Genomic DNA, 13,598 nt, shown 5'->3' with positions numbered 1-13,598 from the left:
CTGAGACCCTCGCTGATAACATACACCATCTAGATTCCCCCCCAAGCTGTGATGGATGAGCTCCAGAGAGCAGGGCTCTCAAATACAGGCTCTTAAAAAAGACAGTGTAGCTTTCAAGAGCTGCTCATGACACTGAAAGATCAGAACTGTTCTAAAGCACGCTGAAGAGCGCTCCCGAGGGCTGAGGGGCAGAGGCTCCACAGAGCGTCTGATCGCAGAGAGGGGCACGGTGACACTACAACCTGCAGGGACAGCCCTGGATGGAGCTGGCGACCCCTCTGCCAGCCTGTCTCACCCCCCAGACTTCAGGGGTCACCTCTTTTCCTGAACTCCATCCCCAGCGCCCCCCTAACTGAGCCTTCATGTGGTTCACTCGGTGCTCAGCTGCCTTTCCTTGTAGCCCAAACTACATCTGCGGTCCCGTGAACAGGGATGTTATGGTTTGAACTGTGCCCAGCCCCCCAGTGTGCATTAAAGTCCTAACCCTCACATCTCAGAATGTGACCGTATTTGGAGATAGATCCTCTACAGAGGTAATCAAGGCAAAAATGAGGTCATGAGGCTAAGCGCTAATCCAATATGATCGGTATTCTTATAAAAAAGAAAAGGGGTGGGCTTCCCTGGTGGCGCAGTGGTTGAGAGTCCGCCTGCCGATGCAGGGGACACGGGTTCGTGCCCCGGTCCGGGAAGATCCCACATGCCGCAGAGCGGCTGGGGCCGTGAGCCATGGCCGCTGAGCCTACGCGTCTGGAGCCTGTGGTCCGCAACGGGAGAGGCCACAACAGTGAGAGGCCCGTGTATTGAAAAAAAAAAGAAAAGGAAAGGGGTGGTGGTGAACTCTGAACACAGGACAGGTGCACACAGGAGAATGCCATGTGAACATGAAGACAATCACTTACAAGCCAAGGAGAGAGGCTGGAACAGATCCTTCCCTCACAAGCACTCAGAACGAGCCAACCCTGCCCACACCTTGATCTTGGACTTCTGGCTCCCAGAACTGTGGGGTAATAAACTTCTGTGGTGGAAGCCACCTAGTTTGTGGTGCTTTATTATGGCACCCCTAGCAAACGAATACAAGGAACTCCCCAAATTCTATGCCACCCGTCTGCTTCAGACCCTCCAAGGCTCCTCTGGCAAAAAGCCCAGACTCCTCTGCCTGGCAGAAAGCCATTCTGTGATCTGGAATCAGCCTACCTTTCTAGGTGCGTCTTCTGCCTCTTCAATACATTGCCGGCCTGCTACTACACCCTCTCCCGCCTCCGTCACCCACACCCCGCTCCCACCAGCTGACTGCTCTGCCTCCCTACCCTCCAAGTCGCGGTCTGACGTGGAGACCCCTGGCCTGGGCTCCTGTCCAGCCAGGGTCCCCTCTACCAGACCCCTTGTTGCTCTGTGCTGTAACCACTAGCTCATTAGTCTCTCAGGACACAGCCATGGGACAGCCCACGTGGCATCCCTACAAATCCTGCCAAGTTGACGGGATGGGGACCGCACAGCTATGAGAAAGCAAGGAACAATGGCCTGTCTATCACCTGCAGGAAGCCAGGGCTGGAGAAGAAACAGAGACGCCAAGGGACGTGCGGCAACGCCTGAGGCTGACAGGAGAGACGAGGGTGGGGTCTGCGTGGCCCAGGCACCCAGGGGCCAGTGAGGTGCATGGCTGGTGACTCAGTGGAGTGTTCCGGATGTTCTACATCTGGTCATTTCTCTTAGAAGGGAAGAGGGAAAGCCCAAGACGGGTCTGTTCTCGCTCTTCCCTGAAGATTTCCAGAGATGCTGGGAGCAGGGAGAGTCTTCTGCCACTGAACACTGTCAACCCTGCCAGCCCTCTAATCACACTGCTCTGAAAACACCCGACAGTCCAGGGTGGCAAAGGGTCTAGATTCAGAAGAATCTGACATGCATGGCTGCTCCCACCGGAAACCAGGAGTCTCCAGGGACCCAGAAAGAAGGACCCTTTTAGATGAGCCAAACAAGAGAGCGTGGGGCTGCCAATGCTTCAGAATGAAAGAAGACCCTCAGAATAAGCAAGAGAGAGGTACCCTTACCCCACCCAGAGCAACACTGTTTCTTTCAGAATTGTTCCTTTCTGACTGAGATCTCCTGTGAAATACCTGCTTTGTTCTGCTTCTTGGAAATGGAGCAGCTCTTCACCACACCCACTTTGGAAAACACCTGGAAGAGAATGTCGACATGTATTATCAGAATTTCTGGGCTAACCCCGCAACCTGGTGTCGGCGTGTCCTGAAAGACAGAGGGGACCAGGCAACTGCAGGCATGGAGAGGGCGAGGGTAAGAGAAGAGCTAACCCCTGGATGCGCTTCCGTGGCCGGGCGCTGGCCCAAGCCCTCTGCCCGCATGAACTCATCCAGCCCTTGCAGTGATTCTCCCAGGTAGGTGTCACTACCCACATTTTGCAGACGACAAAACTGAGGCTCCAAGGGGTTAGAGATGCACCCAGCGTCACAGAGCTGGGAAGCCCCGGAGCTGATAGTTGGATCCAGGTGCCAGAGCCCAGGTTCTAAACGCCGTGCAGGTGGGGGTCCTGGTCAGACACTAGGCTCCCCAAATTTGCCCTAATATCATCTCAGGGGTCCCAAAAATACCTGGAGGCACTGGATCATGGCCTACTTTAAGTAGCTTGGACGGTCCCTTAGGGCTCCCCGTAAGGGCCGCTGGGCTGGGTCCTGGCTCCCAGTGTCCAAGAAGGACCTGGGACACTGAACAGTCCAGGGAATCACCAAGGGCCATGCAGTGGGGAAGCTGGGCCTACATTTAGAAGCTTGGAATTCACTGACCCCAGTCCTGACCCTCTCACTGCCCCTGCACCTAACGCCAACTAATGTTTAAAACTTTCAAAAATCACATTCTGCTCTATTTTTCCCTTTACTTTTTTTGTCTCTCTTGCTAGAATTTGAGAATTGACCAGTGCGAATTCCTGTCCTTCTGGATCACTGCGGTGTCTTCCACAGCACACACAGGGCCCAGGGAGAGGCAGGTGCGGGTCACTGTTCACCGACTGAGTGAAGGGTAAGCAGAGGGGAGGGGGGATCCGGACCAGCAAACAAGAACCGCACGCAGCTGACATTCACTGACTCTCTTATTCCGACTGTCAAACACTTTACTTGAATTATCTCATTCATTCTAATCAGATCTTCCCAACAGCTCCACAGAAGATTCTATTAGCACCCCCTTTTTACAAATGGGGAAACTGAGGCACAGAAAGGCCAAAGGACCAGCCCAGGGTCACACTGTTAGTAAGGAGTGAGGCTGGGACCCAAGCCCAGGCAGACTGACCCTTAAGCATAACTCTCCACTCAGGATGCTGTTAACAGGAGCCCTGTGAGCTGGACGCTGCTCCCCACAGTGCCTAGAATGGGCTGTGTGACCCTAGGTCAGTGAACTGACCTCTCTGAACCTCAGTCTCCACATCTGTAATATGAAGAACCTGGACTAGACCATCTTGGCTGTACCTTCCAGCTCCAGAGTTCTTTAATTCCAAGGATGCTCTTAGGCTGAAGCTTGGGCACATCTTCCAGGAAAAAAATGGTTCCCGTTGACGACATCCCCATACCGGATACAGGGGGGCCAGCACAGCAGAAATAAAAAACAAACCCTCTGCAAGCTGGTTTGACCTCTTCAAAGCTATCTAGCCTTTGGGCACTACTAGCGTGTGCCTGTTTGTCAAGCAAACTCAAACCAGACCAAAACGGATTCGGAAGTGGCCCAGGAAAAGTCCGAGGGTGGGTTTCCCATTGCCCCAGAGGGCGAACCTCTGCTCTTGAAATGCTGCTGCTTTTGCCAGGCACCTCTGCTGCCGTGGTGGCTTTTCTAACTGGCAAGTGACAGTCACATTGGAGATTTAGCCAGAGGGTCCCAGCGTGCAGGGCTCTGATCTCCTGCTTCACCTTGACACCCTGGGGCTTTCCCGCCCAATGCAGGCTGGTCTCCTTTCCACCCATCCACCACCTTCCTGCCTCTAGGACTCAGTGGACCCCGTCTCCCCTCTTGAATCCAGCTCTAGGATTTCAGCCCTCAAAAGAATTTGCAGAAACCAATCGGTTCAATCCTCACAGTCTTCTTCCTTTCCAGAATCAGTTAACGGCTGTCAGGCTGCTAATCACCAATTCATGCATTAAAAAAAAAAAAAAGGCATCGAGCATTTATTCTGTGCCAAACCCAGTTTACGGAAGTGGAGACTCTCCCCATGGACAGCTCTCAGTCCAGTGGGGGAGCTCGTAGACCCCAGTCCTTTGGCACTAGAATCCCCATTTCCAGATCTCTGGCCCAATTCCTTCTAGAAGCCCCCCAGCGCCTATCATTTGGCATTTTCCCAATGCGTAGTTGGAGTTCCCCATCCTTTTCCCCTCCGCCCCCTTCCTATGAATGCAAAACTCTCAGCCCATCAGGGACTCCAGGCAGGACTGCCCCTCCTCCAGATTCACTCAGTGCTGCGTCTTCTGTGTGTTCCCACCAGGCCAGGAGGGTGTGCTGGCGTTTAATTTTGGGTGGTTACCCTCGCAGACACCATCTGGGGAGGGGCTTCGTTTTCTGACTACAGCTCTCACACCGCATCCCAACAGGTCCCCTTCAAGTGCATGCGGGCGCCCCTGCCAGCCCCCAGACTGGTCTGGCCAGGGCTCCGATCGCCGGATGAGATGTCTACTGGACAGCTCGGTGGAGGTGTCAATGCAGTGGCTGTTGGCTGTTAATCTACACGCTGCCACGAGTCACTCGTCCAGGCAGGATAAACACAGTGACCACATCAGCAGACTGGGTCTCCCGCCCCGCCCACCCTCGCCCGCTCCCTCCGGGCCGAGCGGTCACTCACCCCCTTCAGCGTCTCCTCAGTCGTGTCGAAGTGGAGATTTTTGATAAACAGTGTGCACCCGGGAAGGCTCTCCTCATTCTCTTCCTCCTCCACCTTTGCTGAAGTGTCGTGTGCTGCTCCCTCTGTCAGCTTTTCACCTTCTGGGGTCTCGCCGTCTGCATGGGGCCCCCCTACCCCGCCACCAAAACAAATCTGTTAAATGATGCCTTATCTGCCTAAGCCCCAGGACCTAAAGCACAGAACCTGCCAGACCCAGGGGGTTCTGTCTACGAGTGGGCAGCGTCAGGAAGGGATAGGTTGTGCTGGGTTTTAGCAACTCTTGGGGGGTGGGCTGAGGGAGGGGAGAGACCGCTGTGATTCCTGCCTCTGTTTTAAAGAGAAAAGAGTATGAAGCACAGACCAAAACCCAGGAGCCTTAACTTAGACTGACCCACATTATATAACCCATATAATTTGAACCTCAAGATAAATTACTGTGAGCTGCAAATGTAAGTGACGTGGTCTTTTTCTCAAAAACCAGCACTTGGCGAACTTTCAAAATAAAATGCAATGTAAAACTGCAAAAATTACAGAATGCGAGCAAAACTCCGAACGTCCTAAATATCCCTTGAACCTAAGGGATGTTACGTTCATTTAAAATCCCCAACATACATAACTTCAGGAAGCACACACATAGGAGCATGTTTTCATCTACACAAAATATATTCAATTCAGAGTTACACGTAACAGCAAAAAACTCAAAAAAACACAAAAACCCACTATATTCACAAACAAGAGATCTGGAGAGTTATACTGCCACCAAAGGCTAGACTAACACGTAGTTAAAGATGACGTTTCCGAAGAATGTTTAAAGACGTGGAACGATGCTCATGACAGAAAAATTAAGAGAAAAATGAAGGTGCAAAACAACATACAACGTGACCCCAATCACGTTCTGTACCCAGAGCTTACGAGACACGTACGCAAGAAGAGAAAATAATGCGCTCCTGGTTATTTCTGGAGACTGTCATTACAAAGGGCTCCATCCTGTCACTCCCACCCCTGTGACACGCCTATTCTGAAGGAACAGCATTGCAGGAGGAGGGAAGGGTAATTGTGAGGTTGTGAGTCAGCAGGGCGGGCGTGTGGCCGCAGCTCAGGATGGAGCCCTGGTGGAGAACATGGATGTCACCCGAGGGTGCCGGAAGCCTCACGAGGTTGGAGGTGGCGTCGTGACCTCTTGAGAAGTTCCGCTGCTGGAAAAATGTGTTCCGTTTGGGTCAACCTCCCCAGTTTTTCACATGATCGGGGCCTGGGGACAATCATCTTTTCCCCCACGTTCAAGCTCCGGAAGCTCCTCCCGTAGCCCCTAGGGAAATCAAACCCCATCTCAGCCATTCTCCAAGATGCCTGCTCGCTCCCACCCTCATGGTTCTGAGCATGTGGCCCCGACCCTCCCCTCAGGTCTGAGCCCTGCACACGCCAACCTGCAGCGGACGGGGACACTCCATTCTCTCGTGCCCACTTGCATGCAAGTAGTTCAAGGCCAAGGGAGCTTCCGGGGCTTCAAACCCGTCCCCCATGCTCTCACGCCGAGCACGAGAGCCCTCTACGTCGCCCCCGGCCCTTTCTGCTGCAAGCCTACTGCTGGCCAGTCCTCACTGAACTTCAACCGCTTTGTCATAAAACAGCCCTTTCAAGCCCTAATGGAAAGAGCGACAGTGAGGATGTTGCCCGTTTCACATCAGTTGAACGGGCAGCCTTCGCCCTTCACACTCTGTCGGAGGTGAACCCAGAATCCAGACTCTCGCTCCAGGACAAAAAATAAGAAATCTACATAAAGGCTCCTTCCCCCACCCAAGAAACTAACGCAATTTACCCAACAGGGGACTCCATGGTGTGGCCATTTGTCCTCAAAACCCAACTTTCAAAGCAAAGCAGGGTAGAAAAAGCATTACTAATCGTGGGGAAGCAAAGCTAAGCAGACAGGCTAAAATTCCAGGCTGTGAACGAGAACTTCAATGGAAAGGAAGACCACGCCCCTCAGCGGTGAAGGACACCCACCCCACTGGCTCGCCTCACGTCTGACGTGTCTCGGAGATGAAAGGAGAGAGGAAGGGGTGCCAATCAGATGCCCCACTGCGTGTGGGTACTGGGCTAGGCCTGCGAGGATGCTATCTCACCGCCGAGCACAGCAGCTGCATCCCAGTAAACCGGTGGTCCATGGAAAGTTCTGGAGTTCGCTGCATCTGAACTCTAAACCTCAGGCATCTTCAGGTTGGAAGAGAGGTTCATGGGAGACTGAAAAAATTTTTTTTGTAGAGAAAAGAATGGGGGGGATGATGGTGACTGGGAGAGCGCCGTGCCGGTTTAAGGGGCAGCCCGTTCGCGGCACCGGCCAATTGCTGTCACAAGGACAGATCAGCCCAAGTGTGGCCAGGTGTTCAGAGCTTTCACAAGAAGCTGAAAATCCAGCTTTTCATGGGAAAACCCACATTTTAAAACTCTTGGCAACTAACTCAGCGGCATGTGGCTTCTGTACTAGGCAGTGGTCAACAGATTGATTTAAACCAGATTATGGGCCTTTGTGCTCTGCTCCCCACTTCCAGCCTGGCAAAGCCCAATGACCCTTCCCTCTGCCTCTCCCAAGGGCCTGGAATCCAGCCAGTTCCCAGCGTGGCATTCCAGGGATTTGAAGCCTCACAAGGGCAACAGCTCTGGGGAGCCCAGGGGCTGTGAGCAGGGCCAGAGTCCACTCCTTCCTGCCTCCCTGCCCCAGGAGCAAGGGCTGGTCTGCTTCAAAGCACTTATTTCAAAGGTCACAGGCCCCTGCCCAGGAAGTGTGATGTTTGGATTTCGTGACAGAGCTGAGATGAGCTTGCAGTCAGGGTTGACACCCCAGGAACAGACAGATCCCTTCCCCGGTGGGTGAGCTGCCCTCAGTCCCAGCCCAGGGGGAACAAGAGAGGACTGCGAGGATGGCCAGGACCTATCACCTACCCAGGTGTGCAGCTGGCCTGGCTCCTCCCACTTCTACTAAGTCAGCCAACGCTCTTGACCCCCAACATCCGGGAGAACATCCAGCTTGAAATAAAAGACACAATTAAATGCAGCCTGGCTTTGCTCCAACAGCACAGAGATGTCCGTTGTTTCTCCAAACCTTTGTGTACCCAGCCACCACCTCCCCCAATCTGTGACTCCCCCTGGGATGCTGGAAGAGCTAACAAGACAAGGGCATCCCAGTCTCGAGATGTGTTGAAAAAAGGGGGCCTGAAGAAAACGAGAAGGGGGCCCAGAGACCGCAGTCAGGAGGCAGCGCAGAGCTGTGAAAGCGCACGGCCTTTGAAGTGAGAGTGGTCTGGGTCAGGGTCCCCGTGATGCCACTCACTAGCTGTGTGCCCTGGGTGACTGGCTTACCCACGCTGCCTTAGCACTGTCACCTGGAAAATGGAGCTACACACACACACACACACACACACACACTCACTCACTCACTCACTCACTCACTCACTCCCCTTTTCTCTGCTGGCTTCTTTGGAAATTTGAATGTCTGCTACTCCATCCGCACGCTGGGTCCCCGGTCCAGGGCACCGTTGCCTCTTGTGTGGATGACTGGGTGTTCTCCTCACTGGTCTCCCGTCGGCACCTGTCCCTGGCCTGCCAGCTTCTCCCATTCTGTCTCCTCACCTTCTCCATTCCAGCTGCACCAGCCTCTATTCTGACCTCTGAGCCTGCCAAAACCCATCCCTGCCACAGGGCCTTTGCACTTGCCATCCGTCTCCTCTGCCTGTTTTGCTCATCCCATTTTCCCAGGCCTGGCTTCTCGTCAGGTCTCAGCTCAAACGTCCTCCCCTCAGAGCTCCTCCTGTGCAGTTGTCCCCAGCACAGGCCTGGCCACTTGCCATCAGAGTCCCCTGGGTACCTTTCCTTCAGAGGCCTTACCCCTTTCTGAAATCACCTTATCGGTTCACTTCTCCGTGTCCCCCAACTACAAGGGGAGCTCTCTGAGGACGGGACCACATCTGACTCAGTAACCTCTGCATCCCCAGCACCGGGCCCAGAGAAGATTCTCCAAAAATATCAGTGGATGATGATTTGCTACATAAATGGCACTTAGTGTGACCGACAGGAGCTGTGGGGTCACAGTTAAGAGCACAGACCTGGGAGCTGGTGGCTCTGGGCACAGCCCAGCTCTTTCCAGATGTGTGACTCTGCATAAGTCACTCAACCTCCCTATGCTTCCTTCTTTCCATTCAAAAAAGGAGAAAGACAATCACAGGGTCCAGTTGCAAGACAATTATGAGAATTAATGCACAGAAACCCAGATAAAACAGTGTCTGGGCCAGGGGAAAATGTCAGGAATCCCTACCTCCGCAGGCCCACTGCCAGAAGAGGCAGGCCAGCTGGCTGCAGGCTTTTGAGAAGAACAGCCAGCGCCGCAGGTCTGAGTGCAGGGGACTCTGTCTCTGTCGGCCACATCCCTGGGAAGAGCTTCTGCCCCACTCAAGTGGCCAGGCCCCGCTACGACCCATGCCCATGTCCAGAGAGGTGTGGAAACGGCCAAGGGCCAAGGATGAAGCCAAAGGTCACTGTTAAAAGTGCTTTTCTGCCAGGCTTCCCTGGTGGCACAGTGGTTAAGAATCCGCCTGCCAATGCAGGGGACATGGGTTCGAGCCCTGGTCCGGGAAGATCCCACGTGCTGTGGAGCAACTAAGCCCGTGAGCCAGAACTACTGAGCCTGCGCTCTAGAGCCTGCAAGCCACAACTACTGAGCCCACGTGCCACAACTACTGAAACCCACACGCCTAGAGCCCGTGCTCCACAGCAAGAGAAGCCACCGCAATGAGAAGCCCACGCACCGCAACGAAGAGTAGGCCCCGCTCGCTACAACTAGAGAAAGCCCGCACACAGCAACGAAGACCCAACGCAGCCAAAAATAATATAAAGAAAATAAATAAATTTTTTAAAAAAAGAGAAAGAAAAGCGCTTCTGCCCCTGGCCTCAAGTGGGGTGATGACAGGAAGACGAGCAAGGAAAAAGGGGAGAAGCGCAGGATGGGGGTGGGGGCGGGGGCGGGGTGAGGGTGCGAGGAAGGCTCGGAAAGCAAGGTGGGCTGGAGGGGGCTGGGAGAGGCAGCGGGGAATACCGTCCATCTGTAGTTGGCACAATAAAATCCAGTCACGCATCACCACATGGGGCTTTATTATAATCAGGCCGCAGAATTTACGGTCGCTCCCTCCCGGCTCCGGCTCTCTGCGCGAAGGCTGACAGCAGAGACTGTTATCAGTTGCAAGCAGCTTTTCAGGACCTCCCCCGACTTGGAGCCCTTTATCTGGAGGTGAGGGTCTTGGTTGTGGGGAGATAAAACACACTGTCCCCCTCCCTCGAGAACGGTACAGGGAACGGAGGGCTTTGTCGAAAAGAAAGGTGTGTGTGTGGGGCGGGGGGGCTGGTGAACAAAACAACCCTCTCTGTCCACTCCCCTCCTGCTGCCTTCCTGCGGAGCCTGAGAAAATCCAGGGCTTGGGGGCCGGGCTGGTCCCGGCACTGGGAATGGGGAAATGGGGAAGCTTGAGGAACCGTGTGCAGAGGGGCGGGCGTGGGGGAGCAGCAGGTGAAAAGGAACAGCTCAGGGACCAGGGAGGGGACCATGTATGTGATACAGGTAAGAAAAGGAACAAAAAAGGGCAAAAGGAGGCTCGGGAGATGAGCTCTGCGGGGATCCGCCTGACGACACAGGACTCAGCGGGGTGTGAAATCAGCACAGGCGTGCACGGCTTCTTGGCCCCCATCTGATCTATTTGCTGCAACTACTGGCTCCCTCCTCCTAGATCCGAGGCCTCCTTTGTGTGAGGGGCGGCAGGACCCTGGACAGCAGCCCCCTAAGAGGCAGGGCCTGTTGGGGACAGTCTGTCTGGGATGCTCTCAATACCGGAACCTAGGCCCAGGCACCCAGGGGACGCTGGGGGCAGGCAGGGGCAGCCCTCTACCTTCCGACCAGGGCACGCTATCTCTGCAAAGCCTCCCCTCGCTGTGCTCCAGAACATTCTGCACCCAGGGCCCACTTCTATTACTGTGACATCTCAGCTACCCCCGAACAGCCCCACCCGTCCTCCTAGCCGCCCAGGAGCTTCTGGGGAAGCGGTGTGTGTTGGGCCCATCTTGGTCGCCCCAGCTCAGTGGCTGGCATCCAGCTGGTGCTCAGGGCTGAGTTAGAGACCATCCACTTCACCTTATGTTGCTGAATTAGGACGAGGATCAGAGAAATGGTGACTCGGGCGGCTTCTCACTGAACTCTCACAAAGGCCTTCTGCCTATTTTACAGATGCAGAAACAGCCTCGGAGAAGGCTGGTGGCTTGCCCAGTCACTGGGCTAGGAGAGGACAAGGAAGACAGTGACTTCCCCGGGAGCTGTAAGCCTCACGTACGGAGGACCCAAAGTGCTTAGTGCAGGGCCGGGCATGGAGGAAATGCTGCTTTTGCCTGTGGATTCGCTCGGCACCTACTGACTGCTCTCCCACCAGACGCTGGGCACCTTCCTGGGTGCCGGGGCACAGCAGTGCACAAGCAGACGAGGTACCCGCCCTGGGGGATGGACGTCTAGTGAGGGAGTCAGACAGACAGACACTGAGGAAGGGAACCCATAATGACACACTTCTGGGAAGCAATAAGCCTTTAAAACAAAGTTAAGGGTGAGGGGAGGGGCTGGGTATAAATCAGTACCCATGAAGGGAGCCATGGCGATTATGTGATGGATGGCGCCACATTCTGATGCTTAACTAACGATGGAGAACAAACGTGCCAATGTCACCAAGCTCTGCTATGTGCCGGGGCTTGGGACACGAGGACGAGGATGGCCCAGCCCTACTCTTCACAGGTAAAGAGAGACAGAGAGGCACAGAAACCCTTCTTCCTGCATTCCTTCACTCCCTCAACTCACATTCCTGAGCTACCCCATGCCCGGGGCCCTACGGGATGCTTGTGCCCAGCAGTGAGCAAGACGGCCACTCCCTGCCCTCGTGGTTCACTGTCTGGCAGCGACGGATGTTAAACAAGTAAAACAAACTAATAAACAGGATAAACACAAACTGTGACGAGTGTCACAGAAGAAAACAACAGAGAGAAGGGAGGGAAGCACCGGGACACCTGCAAAAGAGTGTGGCCACAGGGCAGCAGCCCCCCGGGGAGGCGCCATACTTAGTGGTCCCGCCAAAGCTAGGAGAGGCCTCTGCTGGATCTGTTTCCAGGGCCCTCGCTCCTGGCAAATCTGTGCTTTAAAGGAGGACTTGCTTTTGGCCGAAAAACATTAGTCATGTCCAAGTTTAGTAAGTGAAGTTGAAACCAAGGTCGCTGATAATTTGGGGGTGATGGCTAGGTAAGAAGAAACCGTGGCTATATAAAGAGAACTCTTTTTGATGGAAGCATAAGCACGGTGGAAGAGAACGCTAATCCAATCTGTGGACAAAAATAACTCATCAACAGGGGCTACTGAAAGGTTTATATCAATGGTCAGTAGGTAACCCCAATGGCTAAGGGATGCTTTCGGGGGCCTCAGAAAGCAGAGACGGAAGGATTTTCCTTCCTGACTGAAACAAGGCTTCTAGACCAGGGGTTCTCAAATGCCTTGTAGTGACTTGGGCCAGTCCTGAAGGAGGTTTTACCGATCCAAGATGAACTGGGAAATGCAGACAGCCTAGGAAGGTTTATGGACAGGGAGGTCTATTCAGTTAAAGGACTGTTCTTTAACCTGAGAATTCCGCATTCCCACCCCCATTCTTTTATGAGGACAATGGAGAGGGTATACGGGAGATGTATTTCTTTTAATCCTTATTTTAATCAACCGGCAACCCTACGCTAAGAAGGAGGTACGGAGGAGGGATATTACTGATGGGCAAGATCTTAATGTCTGGGTAAGGGTGTTCTTCAAAGCTTTTCTAAAGGTCTTTGCTTCTAGGATGGAGTCATGGTCCCCTAAGTGGTTCTCAGTTGATGGCTGCACTGCCTCCTAGAGGGCATCTGGCATACAGGGAAGGGGTATCTTAGATCGTCACAATTACAGGGGCACTCCTGACATTCAGTGGGCAGGGTCAGCAAAATGTCTTACAATTTGCAGAACAGTCCCGACAGGGAAGAACTGCGATGCCCTGAGTGCCAGGAGCGCCCCCTCCTCACCCGAGTGTGAAGCATCAGCTGAGGGTTGGGCTCCTGCCTCCCTTCCTTTTCCTGCCTTTGCAGTCACTGGGCACCAGAGGGCGCCATAACATCCCAGGGACCCGGGAGAATAAACATCTCCAACAGTCCTGCTCATTCATCCTGGCGGATGTATCAATACAACCCAGAAGGCTATTTTCTCTTGCTCTGTTCCGAATCCCTGTTAACAGATTCTAGTGGGTTTTTAAATTTTTCCTTTCACAACCTATACTTGATAAGCCAAGATAGTCGGCTACCTTATGCTGTATCCAGAAATTTTATGCTCTATTTTTTTTAAGGACGTTTTAGTGCCTATAAAATTCAAGAGACGGGGACCCACCAGTCTCAGGATGAATACAGAACTTTGATAAAAAATTTAGTGCTGTCCCCTAGCCCTCTGTCCTTCCCCTGCCTGCTGCCCCAGGACATCCTGATCTCAGACCCAGCTCTTACCTGTTTCTGGCTCCATCCTGTCCTTTCCGGCCAGCTCTGCTGGTGCATCTCGGAGTTCTTTCTTCTGTGGGGCTGGGCTGGAAAAGATGCCCACCGGAGCCCACTCCAGATACAGGGGGACGTGGTGAAACTGCAGAGACAGCGG

At 53.8% G+C, this 13,598-nt stretch overlaps 1 protein-coding gene across 1 annotated transcript in view; it reads right to left on the bottom strand.

Moving 5' to 3' along the window:
• RBM19 (RNA binding motif protein 19) overlaps positions 1–13,598 on the bottom strand; it is a 123,276-nt gene that overhangs the window by 87,509 nt on the left and 22,169 nt on the right. Inside the window, exons 16-18 of the mRNA XM_007468563.1 lie at positions 13,454–13,583; positions 4,832–4,986; positions 2,115–2,175 (exon numbers count right to left, since the gene is read on the bottom strand). Of these exons, the coding sequence (XP_007468625.1) occupies positions 2,115–2,175; positions 4,832–4,986; positions 13,454–13,583 (346 nt within the window). The remainder of the gene's footprint in view (positions 1–2,114; positions 2,176–4,831; positions 4,987–13,453; positions 13,584–13,598) is intronic.

Source organism: Lipotes vexillifer, unplaced genomic scaffold (genome assembly GCF_000442215.2).
Source record: "Lipotes vexillifer unplaced genomic scaffold, Lipotes_vexillifer_v1.1 scaffold573, whole genome shotgun sequence".
NCBI lineage: Eukaryota > Metazoa > Chordata > Mammalia > Artiodactyla > Lipotidae > Lipotes > Lipotes vexillifer.
The sequence above is the reverse complement of the archived record's forward strand: the minus strand, read 5'-3'. Positions and strand labels throughout refer to the sequence as shown.